Source organism: Dipodomys spectabilis, unplaced genomic scaffold (assembly GCF_019054845.1).
Source record: "Dipodomys spectabilis isolate Male_0828 unplaced genomic scaffold, ASM1905484v1 ptg000024l, whole genome shotgun sequence".
Taxonomy (NCBI): Eukaryota; Metazoa; Chordata; class Mammalia; order Rodentia; family Heteromyidae; genus Dipodomys; species Dipodomys spectabilis.
In genome coordinates, this window is record NW_024870701.1 from 32,766,920 (window position 1) to 32,792,500 (window position 25,581).

Consider the following 25,581-nt stretch of genomic DNA (forward strand, 5'->3'; position numbering starts at 1 on the left):
GAAGCAGGCTCAAATCTCCCTGTTGGATGAGCCTAGCTCAAGTTTGAGTCATCAAGTGAAGCCCCTGCTCTTGGCCCACTCTTAGTAGGCTTCTATGGTAGATTCTGTTTTGCCTACAGATGCTCATCCTTGGTCCTGTGTCTTCACACCCAGGCCCAGGCTGTTTGCTCAAGGTCAGATCTACACTGGCCACTTGTGTCTGTCTTAAGAGCTTTATTCAAGAGTGTCACCCTGTGTTTCTGGGGCTGTTGACACACTGACCCGAGCCATAATCTCATCTCATCCCTTTGGCAGAATCTACCCATGATGGATGACTTCATTGTAGACCCTCTTGCAATTTCTTCAAGTCAAATGAAAGAATCGCTAGGTCTCATTTTTCTGCAAGAGGTCACCCTTAAGTCTGCCAGGAAAAATCCGCAATCTTATATCCTGAGTGATGTTTGTTTGGCTTTCCACCAAGTGCCATTGTGTATTATGGTCATTTTGAGAACTAGAAACATGAGATAATTCTCAATCTTGGAGGAATTAAAAAAAAAAAGTTTCCTGTCTTCTGATCAGAGGCCGATGAGAACAAAAGAACCATTGAGAAATGGATTCTTTGAGACCATTGACAGGGAGTTTGACCAACTTTCATTAGCAAAAGAGTGGCCATGTCCTCTCTGCCACAACCCTTGCATTTATTTCATGGGCCTCTCTCTTCCCACACTCACTGCATTACTGTGCATCTTGGCAGGTGGACAGTTCACATTTCTAGTTGAGGGTCACTCTCAAAGTTTGTTCATATGTGGAAGAACTTGCGTTCCTGCTGAGGAATGCCTTTGAGTGAGGGTAGTTGGGAATCTTCCTCTCTTTCCCCCCTTCCTCCTTTCCCCCCTTCCTTCCCTCCTTTCCTCCCTCTTCCTACCCTCCCCCTCCCTCTCTCTCCCTCCCTCCTTCTCCTCTCCCCCCCCTCCACTTTTTTTTTTCTTGTGTAGGTGCTGGGTTCTGTCCCTGAGCTCTTCAGCTCAAGGCGAGTGCTCTACCACTTGAGCCACAGCCCTACTTTATCTTCCCTTTTTATGCTGGTATTGGGGCTTGAACTCAGGGTCTAGGTTCTGTCCCTTAGCTTTTCGCTCAAGGCTGGCTTTTAACTTTTGGCTTTTGGCTACTTAATTGGAGTTAAGAGTCTCATGAACTTTCCTGCCCCAGCTGCCTTTGAACCTCAATCCTCAGATCTCAGCCTCCTGAGTAGCTTCTGTTACAGGTGTGAGCCAGCAGCAGAGGACATATTTCTTGATATAAGACTGAGTCCTGCTCAGATCTGCTACTCACTTTTCAACCTACCACTTTCCTCAACCCCACTATTCAGCCATCTTTCCCCAGGGATGTAGCCTCTGGGTAAAATGATATAGAGTAGCAGAATGTGCTAGAACTAGGCCTAGCCTCCTCAAAGGCCCTGGCTCTGCTCTATTCAAAGCCTGAACAAAGGCATCCAGTGTTGCGCTTACAGGAAGCGATGCCATGTGAGCACTTTGCATGCCTGGGTCAGAACCGTGTCTGGTTACCTGTGGGATTCAGTGCGAGCCCCATCGAACTGGCACGGGGATTGGCAGGAATCTGGAAATGCTTGACCGCAGTTCTGTTGGAACTGTATTCCAGCAGCAGGGGCTGTGGCTTTGGCTGGTAGCCCGTCAGCCCTTTCTCCTTCTAACAAACAGCACACTTGGTAGTCGCAGTTTTATTCTTCTAACTCCTGTGATGAAGATCTATCTTCCTCACTTGGCTAGCTGGTCACATGCAGTGCACATAATAGCCAAAAGGCAAATAATTCCAGGAACTATCAATACCAAAAAAAAAAACAATATACAAGACAAGCACTTAAATTGGACAGAAAAAGACGACTTTTCCTTCACAATTATATATTCCAGAATGTTCTTCTAAAGAGACCAAGGGCCTTGGTTGGCATTTTCCCCGTGCTTTTGCTTCTTGCATGCTCTCTCTGTGAACACTGCAAAGTGAGGGCAGGCAGAAGGCTTCCAGTATCCCCTCATCGCGCTTCGTGTATCTGTACAGTGATTTCTACAGTGTTTCCATGAAGGAAGGCTGTCCTAGGCCTCATGGTAGTTGAGTTATTACCCTTTACAGTTCTTCATTTATAGGTACCCAGTGGTGATCTTTCATCTGTCTGAGAAGGATGGATTCTAGAACAGCTGGTACAATGACCCCCAGCTCATTTCCAGAGAGCCGAGTCCCAGGGCAACTGTTCTGTCATTGAGTGTAAGGGACTTTCTCTTCCCTCCCTTCTCTTCCTCCTCTCCCGTTTTCACAAAAGCTTGCTCAGATTCCAGCTGTGGCTTCTTACTGAGTTGGTACCCTTAGTGCCTCATAGTCCAATAGAACTTTCTGTTTACTTCTTTGAAGTAAAAGAAAGAGAGGAAGGAGCCAGGCCAGGCCCCATTGTCCCCATCAAGGGCCCTTCCCTGGTGAGATCCCCTTTCCTTTCCCCCTTGTTTTACCCTTCCCCACATAGTGATAGAGCATGTGATACAGTAAAAGTTGAGACATTTTCAGCTGTACTGAACCCTATGTTCCTGCAAATTTATAGGCCCTAAAGCCGTCCCTGCTACTTGTGCTTGACTAAAATGCTGTAGGACTGCAGTGTGACTGTGTGGTCCATGTTGGGCTGACAGTGAACGCAGCGCTCTGCTGGACCGGTTCCTGACAGGGGCTGTTGTTTGGGGGATGGAGCTAGGGCCCCAGGTGCAGTCTTGGTGTTGCACTACTCTTATTTTCCATTCTTACCTTTGTTCTTAAGTTCAGCCTCTATCCCACACGTGTAAGAACGGTGCCAGTGCACAGCTCCCTTCCCTGGTGACTATGAACGCCACGAGGCAGTGATGTACTTCGTCCAGCTTGGTATTCCTGTTTGCTGACACCATGCCTTGGACACGGGAATCACCAAGGGCCTTTTTGATGCATAATGGACGGTCTTAGTGGAGGCCCCCAGAGAGGTTTGGGGAAGCCACTGAGAAAGTGAAGAGTGGGAACGGTTTCGAGGGGGACAGGAAGTGAGGGGGACAAGCTGTAATGAGAACGAGATGACAAGACTGTGTGTGAGATGGGGAGCGGGTAGGGCAGTGACAGAGGTTTTTGTTTTTTTCATGTGGCTGGGAGAGAGGTGAAGAGGCAGGACAGAAGATATGCGGGACAGCGACATCCTTTAGACACAGATGCAAGGCGTTGTATAGAATGCTCGTATAGAATCACAGAATACACAGCATCAGGGTGACTCCTGGGTTGTAAAGGGCAGACTGTGTGGTACCCAAATGTCCACGCATGTCTAGCAAGGCCAGTACATGTACCACTAGAGCGGGACTTGGCTAGTGGAGGGGTCCAGTGTGCACGCCTCTGTGTGTGTGTGTGTTTGTGTGTGAGTGTGAGTATGGCAAATGCTATGGTAAGAAAGCCATGCCAGGCTGGGAAGGTGGCTCAGTGGTAGAGCGCTTGCCTTGCATGTCTGAGGCCCTGGGTTCGATTCCTCAGCACCACATAAGCAAAAAAAAAAGAAAAACCTGGAAGTGGCGCTGTGACTTAAGTGGTAGAGTGCTAGCCTTGAGCTGAAGAGCTGAGGGACAGTGCCCAGGCCCAGAGTTCAGGCCCCACAACCGGACCACCCCCCAAAAAAAAAAAAAAAAAAAAAAAGAAGTGTAAGAAAGCCATGCCTTCCACTTCCGCCATGAACCTAAAACTGTTCTACAAAAGTAAAGTCTTAGTCTTAAAAACATATGGAACAAGATGCCCTCTCAGGGTTGGTGTGATGACAGGTAGGAGTGGGGAGATTAATGACACTTAATGCGGAGCAGGTGCAATTCCTGCAATTAGATTCTTCTTTTTAAATTTTTTACTGTCTTTTTTGGTGCTGGGGATCCAACTCAGGATGTTGCACTTGGTAGAGGAGCGCTTTGCCACTGATCTATATCCCCACCCTTAGTTTATTTTTTTTAAAGTGCCTAAAGTGACATATGTGTCATCTTACATATTTCAGTGGTCCAATAATACTGTCTCTTTTTTATTATGTTTTAGTTTGCTATAAGGGTGCTTTATAGAGGGGTTACAGTTACATAAGGAAGGTAATGAGTATACTTCTTGTCAAACATGTTGTCCACTCCTTTGTTTTTCTCCTACTATCCCTCCTCCCTCCAAAAAAATATTGTCTCTTGTAGTCCAGTTATGAGCCTGCAAAGGTTATAGGTTGTAGCTAGGTTATAGGTTATAGAGTACGAAAGGTAAATACATAAATTAATTTAGGAGGCAATGACCAAGATATTGAGGCTCCTGACTTCCTTGACTTCAAGGACTTCTTTGACCACACAAACAGCTGGTGTGCATGAGGCTCAGTCACAGGGACTCCCTGTAGAGGAAGAACATGATTTCCCAACCTATCCCTATCACCTTTGGGGGAAAAGTAGCTCCCACTATAGATAAAGATAAAAGGTAAGATGCTGTCATAGGCTAGGGTCTTGGAAAGGAAGGCAAATTTTAGTATGGTGAGGTTGTTTGTGTGTGTGTGTGTGTGTGTGTGTGTGTGTGTGTGTGTGTGTGTGTGTGTACGTACCAGTTGAGGGCTTGGAGTCAGGGCCTGGACACTGTGTTTGAGCTTTTGTGCAAGGCTAGCACTTAGCCACAGCTCCACTGTCAGCTTTTTGGTGGTTAATTGGAGATAAGAGTCTCAGGGTGTGGAACTGTGACTTTCAGATCTCAGACTCTCCGGTGTAGCTAGGATTCAGGTGTGAGCTACCTGTGCTTGGTTAATATGGTAAGTTTTGAGTTAGAACAAAAAATATCTCTACCATGGAGATAGTGTGTGTGTGCGTGTACACATGCTTGTACATGTACCATGCTCAAATCAGAGGCTTAACTCAGGGATTTTTCCCCTCCCCCCCCCCCCCCCCACTCAAGGCTGGTGCTCTACCACTTGAGCCATACCTCCACTTCCATTTGTTTTTTGCTGGTTAGTTGGAGATAAAAGTTTCAGGGACTTTTCCTTCCTGATCTGGCTTTGAAATGAGATCCTTAGATTTCAGCTTCCTGAATAGCTACCATTCTAGGCATGAACCATCAGTGCCCAGCACAGAGACAGTTTGATGGACGATGTATTCCGAAGCTTTGTGAATAGGCATGGCAGTCTAGTAACCACTTAGACATTGACTGGGGCGAAGGACTGCTGGAATTCCATCCACCTATCATACAGATGAGACTCAGGATTCCATTGGTCTTTCAGATGAGTCTCCAGTATTCTGCCTGTTTCTAAGCTGACACCTTGCTTGTCAGTGTGTATATGGTGTATAGGCCACTGTGTGGTGTGTGGTTTGACCCTTGCTCTTTGTCTCGATGGAAGCATTAGAAAAAGCTGAGGTACACAGCATATGCTACCTAATAGTCATGCAGACCGACAGGTTGATAACAGGAGGAGACACCCGGCATTGTATTTGGCCCTTTCTCTGCCTTTCCTTTTCTGCTGTGTACAGTCGGTGTGTGGATACTGTTTTCATGATCTAAGCCAAGCCACTGTGGTTAAATATTTGATTTGACTAGAGCCATTAACAGAGATCAAAATACCATACATAGATTTTACGAAAGTAATAAAATGTCTCAGAAAGTACAGTTGTTCTGCCTGGGGCTCATTGCATGCAATAAATTAGGCACACCCCGTGTCACGTGTTGCCCTGTTGAATGACCCCGGCTGCTTATCTGTATGTAAGCTTGCCATTTTGAGGAAACAAAGATAAGAAATTTCCTATGCATGTGTAAAAAGTATTTTTATAGGCTTTGCTTGAGCTTTGGAGAGTGGAATTCACTTCTGTTAAACAGTAAGTGCTTAATAGAGGCCCTCTCTTTGCCCCATTTTCCAGCTGTCACCAGTATATTACATAAGAGGACTCCTTCGTATCTTCTAAATAGCTCTACCTCTTTGTGGGTTGCTGGAAAAAAGTAAAACAAAATGATAACAGTTTTTTTTTTGTTCATGAGAGAAGTAGGCTTATTTTTGAAATATAGCGAGCCTAGATGGTGCCATTATTGGTGATTCAATTTTTTTATTTTTTCTTACACGTTCCCTGAAATTCTTATAAAAGTTGACCCTCCTTTTGGGGATGGGACTTAGCGCAGGCACTCCAGTATTGGGCTACACTCCCCAGCCCCAAAGTCTAGTTTTTAAATGAAAAATGTTTCACAAAAGGCAAAAAAATGCAGATAAGCAAACAAAAATCATCCATCATGTATGGTAATCATTTAATATCGTTCTTTCCTTTTCCATTTTTACCTTTTGCAGATGTATTATTGACAGTTTAAAGAAACAAACTGATACTGTGGGTAGGCTTACCGCAGTTTCAGACTTTGGTTTTCAGTGGAACTAAACAGAAGTCTGTTGCCAACTCATGATGAGGGGGCTCAGCAGGTTGTGGTGTGTGTGTGTGTGTGTGTGTGTGTGTGTGTGTGTGTGTGTGTGTGTGTGTGTGTGTGTGTGTGTGTGTGTGTGTGTGTGTGTGTGGACCTCTAAACATGTTTACCCCTTTTGGCCATTAGGATCTCCATTAGCAGAGGGCTGCTGAGAGGAACTGAGGATGTCTGATGAAGTGGACTTAAGAGCCACTGCAAGAGCCCTTCATTCTTTTTGTCCATATTTCATTGGCCAAAACTTTGTCACATGACTGCCCTAACTGCAAGGAAGGTTGGGAAATGTAGTTTAGCCCAGTGTGTGCAGATGGAAAGTGAAACAGCACGAATAGCTTCCTTTTCCTTTTGTAAATCAAGCTCACTGTTTTGAAATTACTTCACTTGTATAACCGTTATTTTTCCACCTCTACCTTGCTGAAGGCCCAGCGTGTGTGTGTGCGTGCACGTGCGTGTGCACGCATGTGTGTCATGCACTTTACCTCACTGTTCTTCCTGAAGCTGTCCTTTCCTAGAGCCTATTCTTCACAGTAGCCACCGTGGTTCTTCTAAAAACTGAAGTCACATCCTGTCATCCCCATGCCGGAAACTTTCCAGCGCTGCCCCGGAAGTAGTTGGAATGATGTCTGCCTTCCTTGGCTCTGACCTCACTGGAGGCTCACCCCTCTGGCCCCTCCCTGTGTTGCACCCACCTGATCTCTGTTGTTCCTCAGATCTGGGTTCAGATGTCTTTTCTCCATCCTCACACATTGTCCACCTCTTTCTCTGCTGAGTTGATTTCACTTCGCTGTCATATTAGCTCCAAAGCAGTTACCACTGTCCCAAATTGCCTCGTTTGTTTGTGTCCTATCTTTCCATTCTGTCTTTCTGCCGACTAGATAATGGGTTCTGTGAAGCAGGAGCTGTCTTGTTTTATATCTCTGTCCCCAAATACTAGTTGTGGCACATGATAGCACTTACTAAATACCTGTGGGGTGGAGGAATGCCATTGCTGACTCTCACCCATTTTTAATGACAGTCTGTTTTAGCACTTGTTTACGGAATTAACTGTCTACTATAGAGAAGTCTTTAGATTTTTCTTTTTTAGTTGAAATGTGACCATCCTTTTGGATAAGTTTTTTGTTTTTTCTCTTATTGGTGCTTTTTTTTAAAAAAAAATAAAAGGATTGATTTCTTAAGTTTGTTGAAAGAAAGATAGTGACAAGTGCCCATGGCTCACACCTGTAACCCTGGTTACTCAGGAGGCTGAGATCTTGAGGATTGAGGTTCAAACCAGCTTGGGAAGGAAAGTCTGTGAGACTCTTATCTCCAATTAACCACCCAAAAGCCAGAAGTAGAGCTCTGGCTCAAGCGGTAGGTCTCTAGCCTTGAGTACAAAAGCTCAGGAACAGTGCCTAAGCCCTGAATTCAAGCCCATGGACCAGCATTAACAAGAAAGCAAGCAAGCAGTGTTGCAATTGCCCTTGAGAAAGCCTGCCGGCCTGCATTTGCTCTGTGAGGAGCCTTGTGGGCTATGTTCGCCAGAACACCGCAGGGTAAGCTGGCTCGTAAGGGACGGGTGAACACAGGTTACTGTGCTCCTCCTTCCACCGTTATTTCCTTCCCTGCTGCCTTTCGAACATCTCAGTAACTCTCAGGATTTATTCATCCTTTGGACCACTCCCAGCAGACATCCATCTGCCCGCCCTGTGTGGCAGTATTCAGAAGAATCGCTGGCTTCCATATTTGAATGAGTCCTCTTCTTTTCCTGGCAGTTTCTCATCATCCATTTCTTCTGGATGATGCTATTCCCCTCTCAAGTTGTGTCTGCACTCTCCTTTGCCAGGAAGGCCAGTGGTGTCAGTTTGTATGCCATAGGTACTTGTCAGCCATGAGCTCCCCTCAGGTGTGCAAAGAACTCTGCAGAAGCATTGCCATACTTGGTCTGTCTGTGGAAAATACTTTCACTGTGGCATCCTTTGAGCCAAGCAGCGCATGGAGGGCATTGCAGGGTATGCAGCAGAAGCTCATGGAGAAACAGAAAAGAGCCTCTGCCTGTGGACCATCCCATAGGAAAGAAAGAGTTCTGCACTCCCTCTCTCCGTCCCTCCCTTGCTCACTTCCTTCCCTCCCTGCCATTCTTGGAGACCAAACTCAGAACAAAACAAGCACGCCACTACTGAGCCACACTCCCAGCCTGTGATTAGAGGAGGGTAAATCATAAGCACAAAGTGAGGAGTCTTTTTTTTCTATTTATTTGTGTGGGTATGTATGTTTGTATGCATGTGTGCATGTATGTGTGTATATATGTATGTGCTGGCACTGGGACTTAAACTCAGGGCCTGAGCACTGGTGCTGTCCCTTAGATTTTTTTTTGTGTGTGTATGCTATTGGCACCAGGTTATTATTTTACATATTTGTGTTTCCCAGACCATGCCTTTTGTCATGATGCTACTGATCCTTAGGTCATTTGCAGTCGATTCATGTTTATATTTTCAAGATCAAGCTCAGTGGCCAGGGCATAGTTGCTGCTTAGGACATACTAGAATGAATGAATGAATGACTTTTTGGTGTGGGGTGGTTTTACTGCTCAGAGTGATTCATTTTATTAGAACTAAGGCATTATTTTTCTAACTGATGTCACATTTCAAAAAGCAATCCGATTTTGAGGAACTGTTTTACTTCATAAGATATTTATTCCTTTCTATTTCTGGACATACTTACAAATACATAAATATCAAAGGAGTCCTTATTTTTATAGTATTTATGGAAGTTGGTTGTTCTTGAATGTGCCTGGAGAGTTCCATGAGAGTTCATGGCTGTGTTCAGGTACAGCTGGGAAATGATCCTCCAATGTGAAGAGTAATTGATGTTAATGACCTCGTTTGAGTCAAGCTTGGGTTTAATTAACTTGGATGCTTCTGTTTCTATCTCTTAACATTGTAGAGCTATAGTAGTGCTTGTTGTAAGGAGGGATTGCCTGTGCTTGACTTGGTCTAAATCCAGACACTCACGGAGAAGCAGTCATAGATATTAATACTGGGTGAGGTGAGAGAGGGTGAGAGCAGTCTATTGAAGATTGGGATCTAACCTTGTGTTTTTCTCTTCGGCAGGGGGAATCCCGCATCCTCAGAGTAAAAGTTGTTTCTGGGATTGATCTCGCTAAGAAGGACATCTTTGGAGCCAGGTATGTTTGCTCTGTGGGCTTCCATACTTTTTAGATTGTGATAGAACTCGTGACCCCTGGAGACTTCTTAAGCCACATCCAAGGGCCACCTGCAGTGGTTGCTTCTGTGTCCAATTGGTATACAGCTGGCCAGGGCTGTATTTGCCGAGGGAGTCTAAAGCCTTTATTACTAACTGGGCAACGCTACGGTAGTTAGCGGGCTTGCCTTTGGGTGGGCCATCACATGAAGAAATTAAGGTCTGGGTAGGTTTCTCTTTTGGGTAGGAAATATAGTTTGGGAATATGACTATGGTCATTTTAGTACATTTAAGATCCCTCGAATCCATAGGTTCTGGATTGAGCAACCTTAGGTCAAAAGTATTTGGATGAAAGATTGCCTCCAGGTTCTAGTGCTTACACCTATAATCCTAGCTACTCCGGAAGCTGACATGTGAAGATCACAGTTCTAAACAAGTCCTGGTAGGAAAGTCCAGGAGACTCTTACCTCCAATTAACCAGCAAAAAGCTAGGTCTGGGGGCATGGCTCAAGTGGTAGAGTACCAGTGTTGAGCCAAAAAGGCTGTGGGATAGTGAAAGGCCTTGGGTTCAAGCCTGAGTACTGTTTCTCAACACACATAGTGTCTCTTTCCCTCTCTGTCTCCCTCTCCACAACCCCCGCCCAACTCCTCATCTGTGTCTCTCTCGTTATATTTTCTAGACCACACAGTGTAACAACAGTTTGGACATCATTTATGTTGCGTTAGGCTCCCTAGCCCTCTAGCAATGAGCTATGTGGACATGTGTGGTTTCATACAAATACTAGAGCGCGTGGCACAGGGGACATGAACGCCTGCAGATTCGGATGTGTGGGTGTTTTGGAACTCGTCCTCCACAGACACACAAGGATGACTGCACCTTTCTGGATAAAAAAAAATCCTAACTTAGGAAGACAGGGAAGTATATCTTGTTCCTAGAAAGCCGATCCCCTTGCTGTGTACAATCTGCAGTAGGAGGTTTGGTGGTTTGGATGCCTTGGGGATTCCCTGTCAGGGCAAAGCTCGAAGTGGGAGTGGGAATCCCGGCTGTGGGGAGATGGGAAGGAGGCAGAAGGTCCATGTGACAAGGTGGCCTTTGTGTAGGCAGAGCTGTGGAGATCTGTAGTATTTGGGGGTGATGGCTTTGCACCCTTGGCCAGAGACAGGGGAGGTATAGCAGGTCAGAGTCATGGTGGAGTAGAATGTGGCTGTCTGGTGGTACAGCTGGGGCCTTCATTCCCCCCTCGCTCTGCTGAGGGGGTGGTGGAAGTTGCCCGAGACTCGAGGACTGGAGCTTGTGGGGGTCCCGTGGCTGCCAGCCTCCCTCCTGTAGAGTTTCCGTCACCCCTCCAGAGGCCTGGCCCCCATCCAGCCTGGAGGATTCTGATGGTTTTCCATCTTCTCTCCAGAGCCCAGTCAAAGCGGAGTGAAGGAACCTTTGCTCTGAGCAAATTGGCCAGCTGAGCTGTAGTGGCCCCACTGAGCATGGTTGCAGTGGCATGCACAGAGGGCAGCCGAGGCAGACAGATGCTTCCCTGTCCACCATACCCAGAGGTGGCGAGCAGGCAGGCGCCGAGCTCTCACTCATACCAGGGCACTTTGATCTGGAAGAAAGCACTGCCTCAGATCCGACAGTCAGGACACGTGAGGCCATGAGAGATGTGGTTACTGTAGATCAGAAGCCTCAGTCTTTGTGAACCATTCTGTGTGGTGTGTGTGTTGGGGTTGGAAGACTATGTGATTTTTAGAACAATGCTGAGTCTAAGAGGGGCAGGGGGGAATAGGATGATCTTTGTTCTTTACTCTGTTGAGATGCATCCCAGCCCATGCAGACATGGTTGGTGCCCCGGCTCGGCCTGCAAGGCTCTGCTGGGCCTCATCTCCTCCATCTCGCAGGCTCCATCCATCACTCACGGGCTCCTGCAGGTCACTCCTATGCTAGGCGTAGATCTCTCAGTGACTCTGCTTGCTTTGTACTTAGAAACCTTTCTGTCTCCTGCACTGGGCAGTCAGCTTCTGACGGCTAGGGCTAGATTGTATTATTCTTTATCTTTGGGCACCTAGTACAGCACCCCGTGGGTCCTCTAGAAGTAGTTAATGAAATACTGCTCTGTCTCCTCCATCCCTCCTTTCCCAGTTTCTTCAGCAAAAACTCACACTCCATGGTTGAGGCTCTTTGCTCTGCCTGGAATCTGTTCACATCTTACCTGGCATCTCCCAGGGGCCAGTTCCAGTGTCACACACCTGGCCCTGGCCTCCGGCTGATGAGGATTATGGGCCATAGCTCTCTCCCTCCTCCAGCCCCTCATCTTGGCAGAGTTGGAGGGCTTGGAGACCGTGGTGGATAATGACGTCATGTCATTGGGGTTCAGAATGATTGTGGTGTGCTGGTGGAGGCCCCTTTTCCCTTCGCCTGAGGGCTCTATGGGCTCACCCTGCTTTGTCCCCCAGCATCTTTTTGTTTTGTTTTGTTTTTGTTATTCCTGGGGCTTGAATTTAGGGCCTGGGCGCTGTCCCTGAGCTCTTTTGCTGGGTTAGCACTGTACCACTTTGAGCCACAGCACCAATTCCAGTTTTCTGGTGGTTAATGGGAGGTAGGAATCTCACAAACTTTCCTACCTGGGCCGGCTTTGAACCATGATCCTCAGGTCTCAGCCTCCTGAGTAGTTCAGATTACATGCGTGAGCCACCAGAGCCCGGCAGTCTCCAGCATCTTACAGAGTTTCTACACAGACCAGTGAAAGATACCTGCCAGGGCTTGCAGAACTGTGAGTGGGGAGAGAGGAGGTCAAGGGAAGCAAGTGCGGGGACGGCATCAGAGAACAGAATCTTGGGCAGTTGGGGATGGCAGACGGATGCAAACTTGCTACGCCCTACCCCACAGAAGTACCCTGTCTTCTTGTGGTCATCTCAGAGACATCCACGTGGGTGCATAAGGCCATGCTGGGCTGAGAATGGAAGGGCCAGGCCCAACACCAAGCCCTTAGCATTAGGAGACAGGGCAGAGCCAAGAACGTCAGCCACAGATGAGGGTGTACACAGGCCTGGTGCGTCATCTTGGCCATCATCCTGCCCGGGGAAAGGGAGGTCAAGAGTCAGGCATTGGGCAGCCAGCTGCCAGTCAGAACCAAAGCAATTACAGGAATCAGGCTACAAAAGCGTCTAGAACACAATCATATGCAATTACAAGCCTTTACCAGGAGGCCTCATGTGTTTTTTTTTTTTTTTTTTTTTAAAAACACTGTACAGAGGGGTTACCATCACATGGGCAAGATAATGAGTACATTTCTTATCAAGCATTGTAGCCTCCTCCTTTGTTTCCCCTTCTCATCCCATCCTCCCCCCCCCCCCCCCCCCCAACTCGTGTGTATTTTTTTCTTTTTTCTTTTTTTGGGTCCGGTCGTGGGGCCTGAACTCTTGGCCTGGGCACTGTCCCTCAGCTCTTCAGCTCAAGGCTTGCGCTCTACCACTTGAGCCACAGCACCACTTCCAGCTTTTTTCTTTTTGCTTATGTGGTGCTGAGGAATGGAACCCAGGGCCTCAGGCATGCAAGGCAAGCGCTGTACCACTGAGCCACCTTCCCAGCCCTCGTGTGTATTTTTTGATAGGGCAGGGATGAATCCTGCTGTTTGGCCACAGTGAAGTGTGCAGTTTGGATAAGCGAGTCCTGGAATCCCAGGTTAACGTCAGGTGTGCATGGCACCGCATACAGCTTCATCAGTTTTGTCTGTGTTTTAGGAAGAGACAATAATTAGCTGGGCACTGGTGGCTCACGCCTGTAATCCTAGCTATTCAGGAGGCTGAGATCTGAGGATTACAGTTAGAAGTCAGTCCAGGCAGGAAAGTCCATGGGATTCTTATGTCCAACTGACCAGCAAAAAGCCAGAAGTGGAGCTGTGGCTCAAGTGGTAGAGCACCGGCCTTGAGTTGAAAAGGCTAAATGACAGTGCTCAGGCCCTGAGTTCAAGTCCTAGTACTGGCATGTGTGCCTGCACACATAAACACAGAAGCACATGCATGTATGTGCATGTGTGCACGCATGTGCACACACATACACACACAAAGAGGGAATAATCGTCTCCATTTGCTAGGTGACAGAATCAATACATTGTCCTTAGCCCAAGGCAGATGAGGGGGTAGGGGACCTGTTAGTCTGGATTTATGTGACTTCTGGTGCCATGCTCTTTCAATGATAGGTTAACACTTCTCCGGCCATCTTGGACCATTAGCTTTCTTCTACAACTCAGATGGACAGTTTGGTATAAGTTAGCAGATTTAAAGAATCAGTCATTGTCACTGATGGCAGTTGACTAGTGGTTTTTGAATTGAGATTAAATTCCTTAACTATTAGATTTAAAATATCTGTATTTTGCTAAGCAAGACCTGAAAGTTTCTCTTTTAGGCATAGGATGTCTTTATAGGTTTCAGACTGTGTTCTTTGTTAGCTAAGTTTGTATCACCAGGCATTTAACCTGTAGTCATTGGTGTAAGAAGCAGGAACAGAATAAGGTCACTTCAGTGCCAGTTTTGTACCTAGCTCTGCCAGCTTTTCCTCCTTGGTTGTGAGCAGAGCCTTCATTGAGGTTACTAAGGTGAATTTGAAGCTAGGAAGCTGTTCTTGGATATTTAACGGTGAGAGCTAAGGCACCAACTCCACAGTTCCTTGCTTTCCCAAGTACAAAAAGGAGCAAGATACTTGTTTCACGGGACCTGCTTTTGCCTTGGTATCATCTTTCCTTTTGGCAGCTAGAGGTTTGAAAATTTAAAACCCACATGAGCTGCAGGCTTGCAGAGGACGTGGTACAAGCTCTTCCTGTCTCCTGGTGATTGAGAGTCTTGAAACCTTAATGTCAGAAAATGGGACCAGCTCACTTTGCTCTCCTTTATCTTGGTTTAAGTTGTTAACATTTCCCTCTTGGCTTCGTCTCCCTACCCCTCAGCTCCCCAGTATTCAAAAGTGAATTAAAGACATCATGACATTTAGCTCCTGAATATTGCAACCCACAGCTGCACAAAACAGGAACTTACTTCTGGGTAACCACAGTGCCGATTTCATAAAATGTAAAGTCATTGCCTAATGGACACTGTTACCTTGTCCATTATCTGAATTTCTCCAGTTGTCTCTAAAATGGCCTTCCAGCCAGTCTGTTAAACTTCACCCTAGAGTTATGTATTGCATTTAATTGGTAGGTCAGTTAGACTCCCTTAATCTAGAGTAGTTCTTTTCCTCCTTTTGAAGTTATATTGAGTTCAGCTTAGATGTGTGTGTGTATGTGTGTGTGCTGCACATGCGCGCATGTGTGTGCAGGAATGGGTGGTGGGCACAGTACTCAGGTATGCTGGGCGCAGAACTGAGATGGGTCCCTGGTGTAGTGGGTAGCATGGTGACATTCTGATTTTTCTAAAGTCAGATGACATGATTTCCCTCCTATGGCCAGCAAGCAGTTGGTAAAATGGTGATAGATATATGTTGGCATTCTATACATGCAGACTTAGAATGTGCATTTACTTTTTCCCATCATTCTGATGATGATTTTGGCTGTTCTTTCCAAAACATCATACAAAGTAAATCTCCTGAAACATGGAGTCGGTGAGTCCCTGGAATCCTCTCTGCCCTGCATGTGCACAGCCTTGTGGGCCACAGTGCAGACTGGTGGCTCCTGTGGACCAGGTGGAACTCACAGATGTGTGGAGCATTTAAGATTATGACTAGATACTCATAATAAATAAATAAATTAAAAAACCTGAGCCAACATTTGGGAGGGGTGCGATTTGACATTAAAAAAAAAAATCTAAGCTGGGCACTGGTGGCTCATGCTTGTAATCCTAGCTAATCAAGATGCTGAGCTCTGAAGATCCTGGTTCGAAGCTAGCTCTGACAGTAAAGTCTGTTAGACTTATTAACCTCCAAAAAACTGGAAATGGAGCTGTGGCTCAGGCAGTAGAGCACCAACCTAGAGCAAAATTGCTAAAGGATAGTGAGTAGGCTGGCTCTGAGTTCAAGCCCCAGTATCGGGGTGCGTGCGCGTGCACATACACACAAACACACACACACACACACACACACACACACACACACACACACACACACACACTCCATATTTCCAGGTTTTTGGCAAATATTAGTGATCTAGGCACATGGGCTGGTGTCTGTATGGACGACTAGAAGGGTGTGCTGGATTTCCACATAGGTAGGACTAAATCCTTTAGGTTTCCAAGTGCCCTATACCTCCTCTCATATTCCAGTGCTATGTCTGTCCATCTGCTCATGGGCCTGTATTTGATTTTGTGTTTAGCAGTTAAAACTGGCTTCTCAGACAGGTGCTGGTGGTGCATTCCTGTAGTCCTTGCTACTCAGGAGGCTGAGATCTGAGGATCCTGGTTTGATGTCAGCCTGGGAAGAAAAATCTATAAGACTCTTAGCTGCAGTTAACCAGCAAAAAATTGGAAGTGGAGGTATGACTCAAGTGGTAGAGCACCATCCTGGAGATAAAAAAGCCAAGCAAGAACATGAGTCCCTGAATTCAAGCTCCAGTACTGGTGTGTGTGCATACACACACATACCATCACCACCACCACCATCACCACCATCACCACCATCACCACCACCACCACCACCACCACACCACCACCACCACCACCACCACCACCACCACCACCACCACCACCACCATCACCATCACCATCAACAACAAAAGAAAAACCCGACTTCTTCCTGTGTCACAGGCACCTGACGCTGTGCAGAGGCTGTGTCTTTGATCCCCAGGCCTTCCCTTTTCTCTTGGGGCCTGCTTTAGCAACCTTGCTGCCTGTGGCATTGCTTTGCATCACAGCATCACTCAACACGAATGGCCTCTGGCCCCAAAAGTGTTTGTCTCAAAATCCCTGCATCAAATTGTCCAAATGACCACTGATGGAGAGCCTCAGAGAACCCAAGCCAGGCGTGTTGATCTAAGTGCCCAGCCTATCACCAGATATCCAAATCATGTAAAAATAGACTTTCTCCTTCCGTATGTACAAAAGACCTTTTCTATCTCCAGAACAACAGTTTACATTTCATGCTTACTTCCTGGTCTTTAAATATATGACTGTATACAGAGGCTGGCTTGTCGCCAGTCTGTCTTAGACCTCTAGGCCTGCTACTTTCCAATCAGTGCCACAATAATCCATCTTTCCAATGATCTTGAGTCAGGGAGAAGAGGCTGAGCTGAGTCCAGTGTGCACATGGCTAATTGAGAAAGCAGAATATCTAAGGGATCTCAAGATTTCTGAATGAATTGTAGGGTTCTGGGGGTGCGATGGGGGAGGGAGGGCTGTTCCTTAGGGTATTAGAGAACATTCTATGTTTGGAGTCCTGACCACCAGCCTTTCTTGCTTCCTGATGCATGGATATTTGGGGGTTACAAAGTAGCCCTTGACACTCCCCATCCCCAAATGTTTTGACAGACAGAGGAAGGAAAAATCACAGGACTTTTGCCTCCTTCTGTCTACACTTCTGCAGTGACCATGAAAAAGCCACTTAGCAGGTACTTGATAAAGTTTGCTAAACTGGTCAGAGAGGAGCCTAATGAAATGAAATGAAATGAAATAGCACTGGACGAGCTAGGTCAGGGTATCAGAGGGCCTGACTTGCAGGACAATCCTGGAGTGGTGGGGGTTGAGCCTGTGCCCTGATCCCCCGCCCAGCCTTTCTCCCTGCCCGCAGCCCATGTCCCTATGCTGTCCTCTGCCTTGACTCTTGCTTTTAATTATAGGGTATTGTTTCTGTGTAGAAGAGGCTAAGGTATAAGGAAGGGGAGGGTTGCCGATCTGAGATGGGTCTGAAGTGGAGTCACTTCTGAATGTAGAACAAGGAGGAAAGTAGCTACTTTTAGATCTTGAACTAACATCCAAGCCTTCAGGAACAGGCACAGGAAGTACTGCAAGAATGGGTTCTGTGGTGTGATTACAGGGTGCCAACGCTACCCTCTCCCCAAAGGTGCAGTCCCTCTTGGTTAGTGGTGTCCACAGCTAGGCTGCTCCCCACCCATCCCCACTGTGCACGCATGGGACCTGGAGAGGGGCGTTCACTGCGCTGGCGATGCATGTGCATCACTGAAAGTGGGCGTGCACCATTACAGCTAGATGTCATGCCTTCCTTTAAACATGGACTATCCCAAATCCATTCTGGTAAAATATCACTGGAACTCTGACTTGGACTTTAGCATGACCCTTCTCCCCCCGATAAAGCCCCCCAAAACATTCTACGAGTATTGGCTTTGGGCCAGAGGAATGGGATTCTTGGCTTTTTCTCTTCTTTGTCCCTATTGGAACACCCAGGGACAGGGTGCTCTAGCTTGGCTTCTTTTGCTCAAGACCAATGCACTATAACTTAAACTACACTTTCACTTCTGTTTTTTGTTTGTTTTGTTTTTGCTGGTTCATTGGAGATAGCCTCATGGATTTGCTGCTGAGCTGACTTCAAACTGGGATCCTTAAGATCTCAGCCATCTGAGTAGGCAGGATGACAGGCAGGGGCCACCAGTACCCAGCTTGCTATAACTTTTTACTTACTCTTTTTCTTTTCACTTTCAAGGCAGGACATTCAAAATATAGCTTATGGAGCTCTTGGATATGCATGGTGAATTTTAAGGTCTCCAAATGAATGCAACTGTAAAAATGTTTGGTCTGAGAGAAATTTATTCTCACTGCTCTGTGAATAAAACACATGACTAACAAACGAAATTGCACTGATACGCAGACCGGCTGATGTAGATACATAACTTAGTTTAGTGTGTTGCAAATCTTGCCTGCTTTCCATCCTGAATATTTCTTAGACTTTGCGACCTCAGTACTGATAATGTTTAATAAGGAATCTGCAATGTGTAACTCCTCAGTAAATTATTAAAAGGACCGGCATTCCTACTGTACAATATCAACACAGCTGATAAAAATAAGCCTGGCCTGTCTCCTTCCTCAGGAGAATGGCCTTTGGCACTTTCAAGGCCCAGTTTTGCTTTTTGCCTCTCTTGTTGCAGGTCTGTTCCCAGGTGTGTGCTTTGGAAGATGTGATGTGCATTGTTTCACGTCCCTGTTACTTGAAGATGCTCAAAATGAGGTCACACGCAGGGAAATAAACAGGCATTTGGATGAGAAATTGGTTCCTCTTTGGAAATGACTAGCTGCCATTTCAAAATTGGTGAATCTTCCAAGTTGACCTTGGTTTCTTCTCAAGTCAGAGAACTTCGTCCTGAGAACATCATATGAGAAGGTTCTCTCTCTTGGAGTTACCCTGCTCAGTTTATTCAGAGATCAGGGACCTTGACTTAGTTGAAGTGATTTCAGACTTTACAGAGCTAGTCCTGACGACCACAATGGACACGGTGTATTTCCCCACAGTGGTGTCAGGAAACATCATGGATGCTTGTTAACTATACAGCCAAGCCATCTTGTTTTCCACGTGAGATTTGAACCACTCTCAGGGATGTGTCATTTGGGATTCTTTGTCCTTCTGCAGTTTCCTAGCTTGCAGTGTCAAAATCTTTGATATTGTTCTTTCTCTGGAATGATCCGCCTGTCCCAGCACCCACAACCTGGAAGTTGTCTCCATGTTGGTTTGTCAGTGTTGAGGATTTCTTCCACGCGGTCCCTGTCTGCCTTCTTTGTCCCTGTCTGTATGCACAGAATTCATTCTGCCTCTGTCATGGGTTCACGTCAACCCTGAAGCCGTCCCCAGCCTCTTGTCTTGAGCTTCTCTGAGCAACCGCACTCAGCCCTGTGGGTCCTTGGAGACCGCACACTTCCTCTTCCGCTCTCTGGTGGGCACGTGACCCTTCCCTTCTTCCTCTGTGCACAGCCAACTTCTTCTGTTCTGTTTGTGAGTCCCTATTGCCAGCGTCTGCCGCACAGACCCTGGCCTTTGTCCCCTGCCTATGCGGCTTTCTGCATGGCACTTCCTGAGCCTGGGTGTTGACATTTGTCTCCTCCAGGCCTTCAGCTCTGTGTGGCTGGGAGCTGTGTCAACAATCCTCACTACAAGTCCCACATTGGCGCAGCGATGCCAAGAGCATAACTGTCATCCCCCGCCCCACGCTCCCAGGGAATTGGGGAAGGAGGGCTTACTCATCTAGACCCGTGGCTCTTGAGCTGAATGTTTTTCCTGCTGTGTGTTTTCCAAGTGATTTATGTGTGCCCACATGTTGCCACTTTCAGTAATTTTTTTTTATCATCCTCCATTTATCTTTATGGCCCTAACTTTTTTTTTGGGGGTGGTGGTGGTGGTGGTGCTAGTTCTGGGGATTGAACTCAGGGCCTGGGCATTGTCCCTCAGCTTTTGTGCTCAAGGCTAATTACTCTACTACTTTGAGCTACAGTGCCATGTCTGACTTTTTGGTAGTTAATTGGAGATAAGAGTCTAAGTAACTTCTCTGCCAGGGCTGGCTTTGAACCGCAATCCTCAGATCTCAGCCTCCTGAGTAGCTAGGATTACAGGTGTGAGAGCCACTGATGCTTGGCTCTTTTTTTCCCCCTCTCTCTGAAAAAAAATTGTTTGCAGGATTTATGTTGTACTATTGTCTATATCCCAGCTACTAGTTAACTACATCCCATCCCTTGGTGTTTTATTTTTTTTTATTTTTGTGACAAGTCACACAGTAGCTGGGACTGGCCTTGAACTCAGTTCTTTCTCAGACTCTTGAATGCTGGAATTACAGGTATAAGCCATTAACCAGACTCTGCCTCACATATTTTAAACATGTTGTAAATCTTAACATAGAACTTCTCTAAAAGTGCCCATCCCATTATGCTGAGATCCTCCAAACTTGAAGGTTAACATAGATGCCATTATTTTAAAGGAAAACCCCACTTTTAGGCCCTGCTGCTGTAAAGTTTTTAAGAGGTGGGAACTGCAGAGACCCTGCAGGAAGTCTCCCTGTGCAGGTTGTGCTCAAGTATATTGGGGAGATAGAGCTCCCTCTGGTGGCCAGACCACCTGGTGCATTTTTATCTTAGACATGGAAATTCATTAATCCATTTAGTTATTTTTTAAAGAAAATATTCATTCAAATCATTTTTTGAGAGATATTTAAATCATGTTCAAGTAGTGACACAGAGAGAGAGTCACTGTACTTTAAGAAGTTTGTAGTTTCCACCTAGTTGAGTTTTGAAGTAAGGCATGACATACTATTAAATATTATTTCCTCCTTTTCTGTTTCTTTTTTCTGCTACCTAATTTTCTAAAAATTTAGGATCATCAGAATAAATGGCACACACTTAGAAGGAGTAATTGACCAATGTTGGAAAAAATGGAATTTTTCAATTGAGCACTGTATTCCAGTATGGTCCCCTAGGAAGAATAAGTTAGAATGCATTTTTATTTTCAAATTTTAACAAATTACAACTTCAGCACTCATTCAGATTCCTTTAAAGGAAAGATTTACCTAGACTTAACATTTTTTCTTATCATCCTCTCCTCTTTCTCCTTCTTTTCTTCCTTCTCCGTTTCTAACTTCTTCTTAGCAGTACCAGAGTTTGAATTCAGAGCTTCATATTTTCCCAGTAAGAACTCTACCACTTGAACCACACCTCCAGCATGGCTCATTGCTGGTTTTGGAAATAGAGTCTCATGGACTTTTCTGCCTGAGCTGGTTTTGAATCAATATATTCCAGATCTCAGCTTATTTAGTAGTGAGGATTATAGCCATGAGCCACTGGTACCTAACTAGACTAACATTCTTAATGTAGAAAAGCAATATTGCTAAAAGTAGTGCCTGTCTATATGTTAATTAAGGAGAATGGTATGGTTTGTCTCCAAGATATTTACATTTGGCTTTGGAATAAAAAAATATAATTCCCTTTACATATGGTTCTGAGGCCGTAGGAGGCCTCTGTACTATAGAGAAGCTAATTAAACAATCTGCCATTAAAACAATTAAAGGACTCAGAAGAGGATAGAAAGGTCTTCGACATTATTTTCTATTTCTATCTTTTCCGTGTCGCTAACGTGGCAGTGATGTTACTTTTCACATTGATCAAAATGACCCTCAGGGAATAAATTGCAGCAAGTGTTTTTATCATTTTTTTGTTTTAACTAGAAGGCTGCCTAATTTCCTTCTGGTGCTCTTGAGTAGTAGTATGAGTTGTGTCTTGATAAAGAACTCTGGGAGCCAGGGAGTCCATGGAATCTTGGCCACATCCCTCAAGTGGTCTTTGGCAGCAAAGAATTTAAAACCAAGTAGAGCCTCACATACCCATGGGGAAATGGGGTGGGTAGGCTTTGCCTGTTGGCCTATACATTTTGAGATAACACCCATCCCTTCTCGTGTGTGTGTGTGTGTGTGTGTGTGTGTGCGTGCGTGCGTGCGTGCGTGCGTGCATGCATGCACATGCGTGCTTGCCAGTACTGGAGACTGCCTGAATTCAGGGCCTGGGCACTGTCCCTTAGCTTTTTTGCTCAAAGCTAGTATTCTACTACTTGAACCACAACTCCACTTCTGGCCTTGTGGTGGTTAATTTGGAGATAAGAATCTCACAGACCTTCCTGGTGGGCCAGTTTTAAATCACAGCCCTCAGATCTCAGCTTCCTTAGTGGCTAAGATTACAGACCTGAGCCACTGGGGCCTGGCTTCCTTTTTGTCTTATAAAATCTGCAAAAACAGACAAAAGCAAAACTAAGAAGAAAGCCATATATGTTTCATGTTTTCAGATATTAGAACAATAATATACTTTTTTTTTTTTTTTGGTATTAAGATTTACTACCAGAGCGAATAGGACAATTGCCTGGTTTTTCCAGTGGCCTCAGGATTAATGCATCTTAAATACTTTTTTCCCCCCAAATTGGAAGGTAGTAGGTTCTCATGAGCTAATGCTTTCACACAATAAATCCTGATAATGTTAAGACATTTTATAAATACAAGGTCTTCTTGTTCATTTACTCTGGCAATGTCAGGATTTGGATTCAAGGCCTTACACATTTGCTCACCGGGTGCTCTACCACTTGAGCCACCCCTCCAGACCTGCTTTTGGTAATTTTGGAGATGGAGTCTTGTGGACTTTTCTGCCAGGGCTGGCTTAGAACCATGATCGTCTGGATCTCACCTCCCTGAGTAGCTAGGATTACAGGTATGAGCGCCTGGCTTAAGTGTTCATTTTTATTTAAACACCTTGTCCCTGGAAAAAACGGAAGAAGTCAAGAAACAAATGAAATGAATGTCTCAGCTGAAAAGGAACATGCTGTCTGAGGGGAGCCGGGCTGCCTTAGATCTGAGAGAGAGGAGAGAGAGAGAGAGAGAGAGAGAGAGAGAGAGAGAGAGAGAGTGGCAGGGGTGTTTCTCCTGGTTAAGGTTGCAAATGCTTCAAGCAGGGCCTGAGGTTGACTTGACACAAGTTGTATCCATTCCAGACACCAGCTAGAGAGCCTGCTGAAGAACGGGGCATCTCTTCTGATTCTTTCCCCCAGAAAAGAGTCCCGGCTGTCTTGATTGTATGAATAGGGGATGAAAGCCCTCAGCCTTTCTCCCCAAACCACTTAGCTGGATCCTTTGAGCATTTCTGTGTTGAGAAGCGTCCCCTCCCAACTTCAAGTGCTGCCCTATGTGATTATATTAGGAGATGATGGCCTTTTAAAGGTGGTAAGTCCAAGAGCACTCCCCGGTGAAAGGGATTGGAGGCCTTTGCGAAAGGGCTTGATAGTCCAAGGACAGTGGCTCAAGTTCATAAGCTCAGGTTCTTGGGAGGCAGAAATAGGGAGGATTGCAGTCTGATGCCAGCCAAAAGTTACTGAGATCTACCTTAATCAGTAAAGCTTGGCACATGGCGCACTCCTATCTACCATCCCAGTGACAGGGGAGGTAGGCAGATCACAGACCGAGCCTGTCTGACAGAGCAGTAGAGCAGCGCCCTTGCAAATGTGAAGTCCTGAGTTTAAAAACCTAGTACCGCCCAGAAGGAAAGAGAGCGGTAAGCTTCCTGGGTATGATGCGCAAAGGTTGCTCTTCTGTTTCTACCGAGTGAATGAGTGTATAGTGCTTCCATCCAGAGGATTTTGGCCTTGTAGCCCCAGATTGGGATCAGTTTTTGTCTTTTTATTATAAATTAATCAGACTAAGATATTGTTGTTTTCATCGTCATCATCACCAGTATGGGCAGGCTTGGCGGTGAGAGTTCTGCCTGTGTGTCTGACTTCACCTTCCAGAATCCTGGGCCAGTTGTGCACCCCCCACTCCTATCCCTCCACCCCAGCTCTCCATATCCTGTGGCTGTCATTTCAGATTTTTCCTCAGATGGGATTCACTTACATTTGAGTTGGTTCGTCATTACATTTTGCAAGAAACAGCAACAACCAAAAACCCTATGGTAGCAACGTGACTAACTTTGAACCATTTGGTTATTAAGTCATCTAACTTGGGTCCTCTTTCTTTTTTTGTAGCCTGTATTTTAACTTCTGGTGCCAAAGGAATGACAACTTTAGAAGAATCCCCTAGGTAAAGGGAGGAGACTTGTGTTTTGCTGCCTCCAGGGTTTCCTATACTGCCAGGAGCAGTTTTAGGGGCGCCCCCTCGTGTCTGGTGGGGGGAAGGGGGATCTGCACAGGGGGCTGCTCCTCCTGCCTGCCCCGCTTCCTGCCAGCAGCCCGTAGTGGCTGGGAACAAGGCCTCGTTGCCATTTCAGAGACCATGGCAGGCACATCTGGGGTCCTGCAGAAGTTTCCAGAGGCCCGCCCGGTCAGCACCTGCAGTTGTTCTGAAAGGTTCCTGCAGCATCTGGCTCGTAGGCCTGGATTTTGGGGTGCAAAAAGGGGCAATTCCCCAGCCCGGTTGGCTTTGTTCCCTCTTCTGCACCCCCTCTTCCCCATCGTCCCCCTCTACCCCCCAGGGGGACTGGCCAGGCTGGGTCTGTTTACAGGGTACTTAGCACCAGCAGTGCATAGTACTGCTAAGCAACAAATGCAGGCTCCCTCAGCTGCCACTGGAAGGATTAAGCAGGGCCTTTCCAGCCGTGAGGCTGGCTAAGGGGCAGCCTGGCCTTCTCCACCAGCTCCTCCTACGGAGCCTAGAGGTTAGCCACGAGATCCTGGAACTGAATTCCAGAAGCATCCATCTCTTTTCCATACTAGACATCTTGAAACTGAACAGTCTTCCTCAACTTTTATTTTGCGGTGCTGGTACTGCGCCTCACCCTGGCCAGGCAAGCACTTCACCACCCGAGTAAGACCTAATTTCCTTAACATATAGCGAGATATATAAGAAGACAGATTACCTAATTGAAGAATGATCCTCAGAGGAGGCAAATGGGCCAGCTCTGGGTAAAGGGAGTCCCAGTGGCTGTTAAACACAGAGAAGTAGTTAGCCTCACTTTAGATGAAAGAAACGACCATTAAAATGCCAATAAAATACCATTTCCAGCCAGTGTTGTCAAGGGTTTCATTGCGCTCTGCAAACAGTGTGTGTGTGTGTGTGTGTGTGTGTGTGTGTGTGTGTGTGTGTGTGTGTGTGAACTCACACACTTGAACTGTGGTTGGCGGGCATGTTCGTGGGCACTGCCTGCCTGTAGCCATTTACAGAGCTTCATCAGAATGGCAAATACCTGGCCAAGTCTGTTAGTCCATCCCACAGACACACACTTGTGTGCAGCGCTAGACAGACAAGACTACGCCGTCCCTGCTTGCTGCAGGATGCTGTGTTCAGATTGGCTGCATCCTTCCAATCCCCTTCTCCTCGCTTGCCCTCCTCCCCCCCCCCCCCCCCCCCCCCGCCCCCGGCTCCCTTCCAGCCAATCCTCACTGTACTGGTGGCTGGAGGCTTACACCCAGCAGCATTCAGAGTTCTCATCCCAAGTGGGACTTGATCACTCAAGGAGCCCCTAGAACCAGCCTCTCTCAAGCCTGGCTTTCTATTACAATGTTATGGGGGCTTCAAAGATACATGGTTGCCAGATCTTTCACCCTAGCATTTCAGGAGGGGGAGATCTGAGGATCCCTGTTGAAAGCTAGTC

The 25,581-nt window shown here is 46.3% G+C and overlaps 1 protein-coding gene across 2 annotated transcripts in view; it reads left to right on the forward strand.

Annotated features, from left to right (window-relative positions):
• Nedd4l (NEDD4 like E3 ubiquitin protein ligase) overlaps positions 1 to 25,581 on the forward strand; it is a 306,373-nt gene that overhangs the window by 84,074 nt on the left and 196,718 nt on the right. For both annotated transcript variants that reach the window (XM_042675088.1, XM_042675089.1), the window contains exon 2: positions 9,525 to 9,598. In XM_042675088.1, the coding sequence (XP_042531022.1) occupies positions 9,525 to 9,598 (74 nt within the window). The remainder of the gene's footprint in view (positions 1 to 9,524; positions 9,599 to 25,581) is intronic.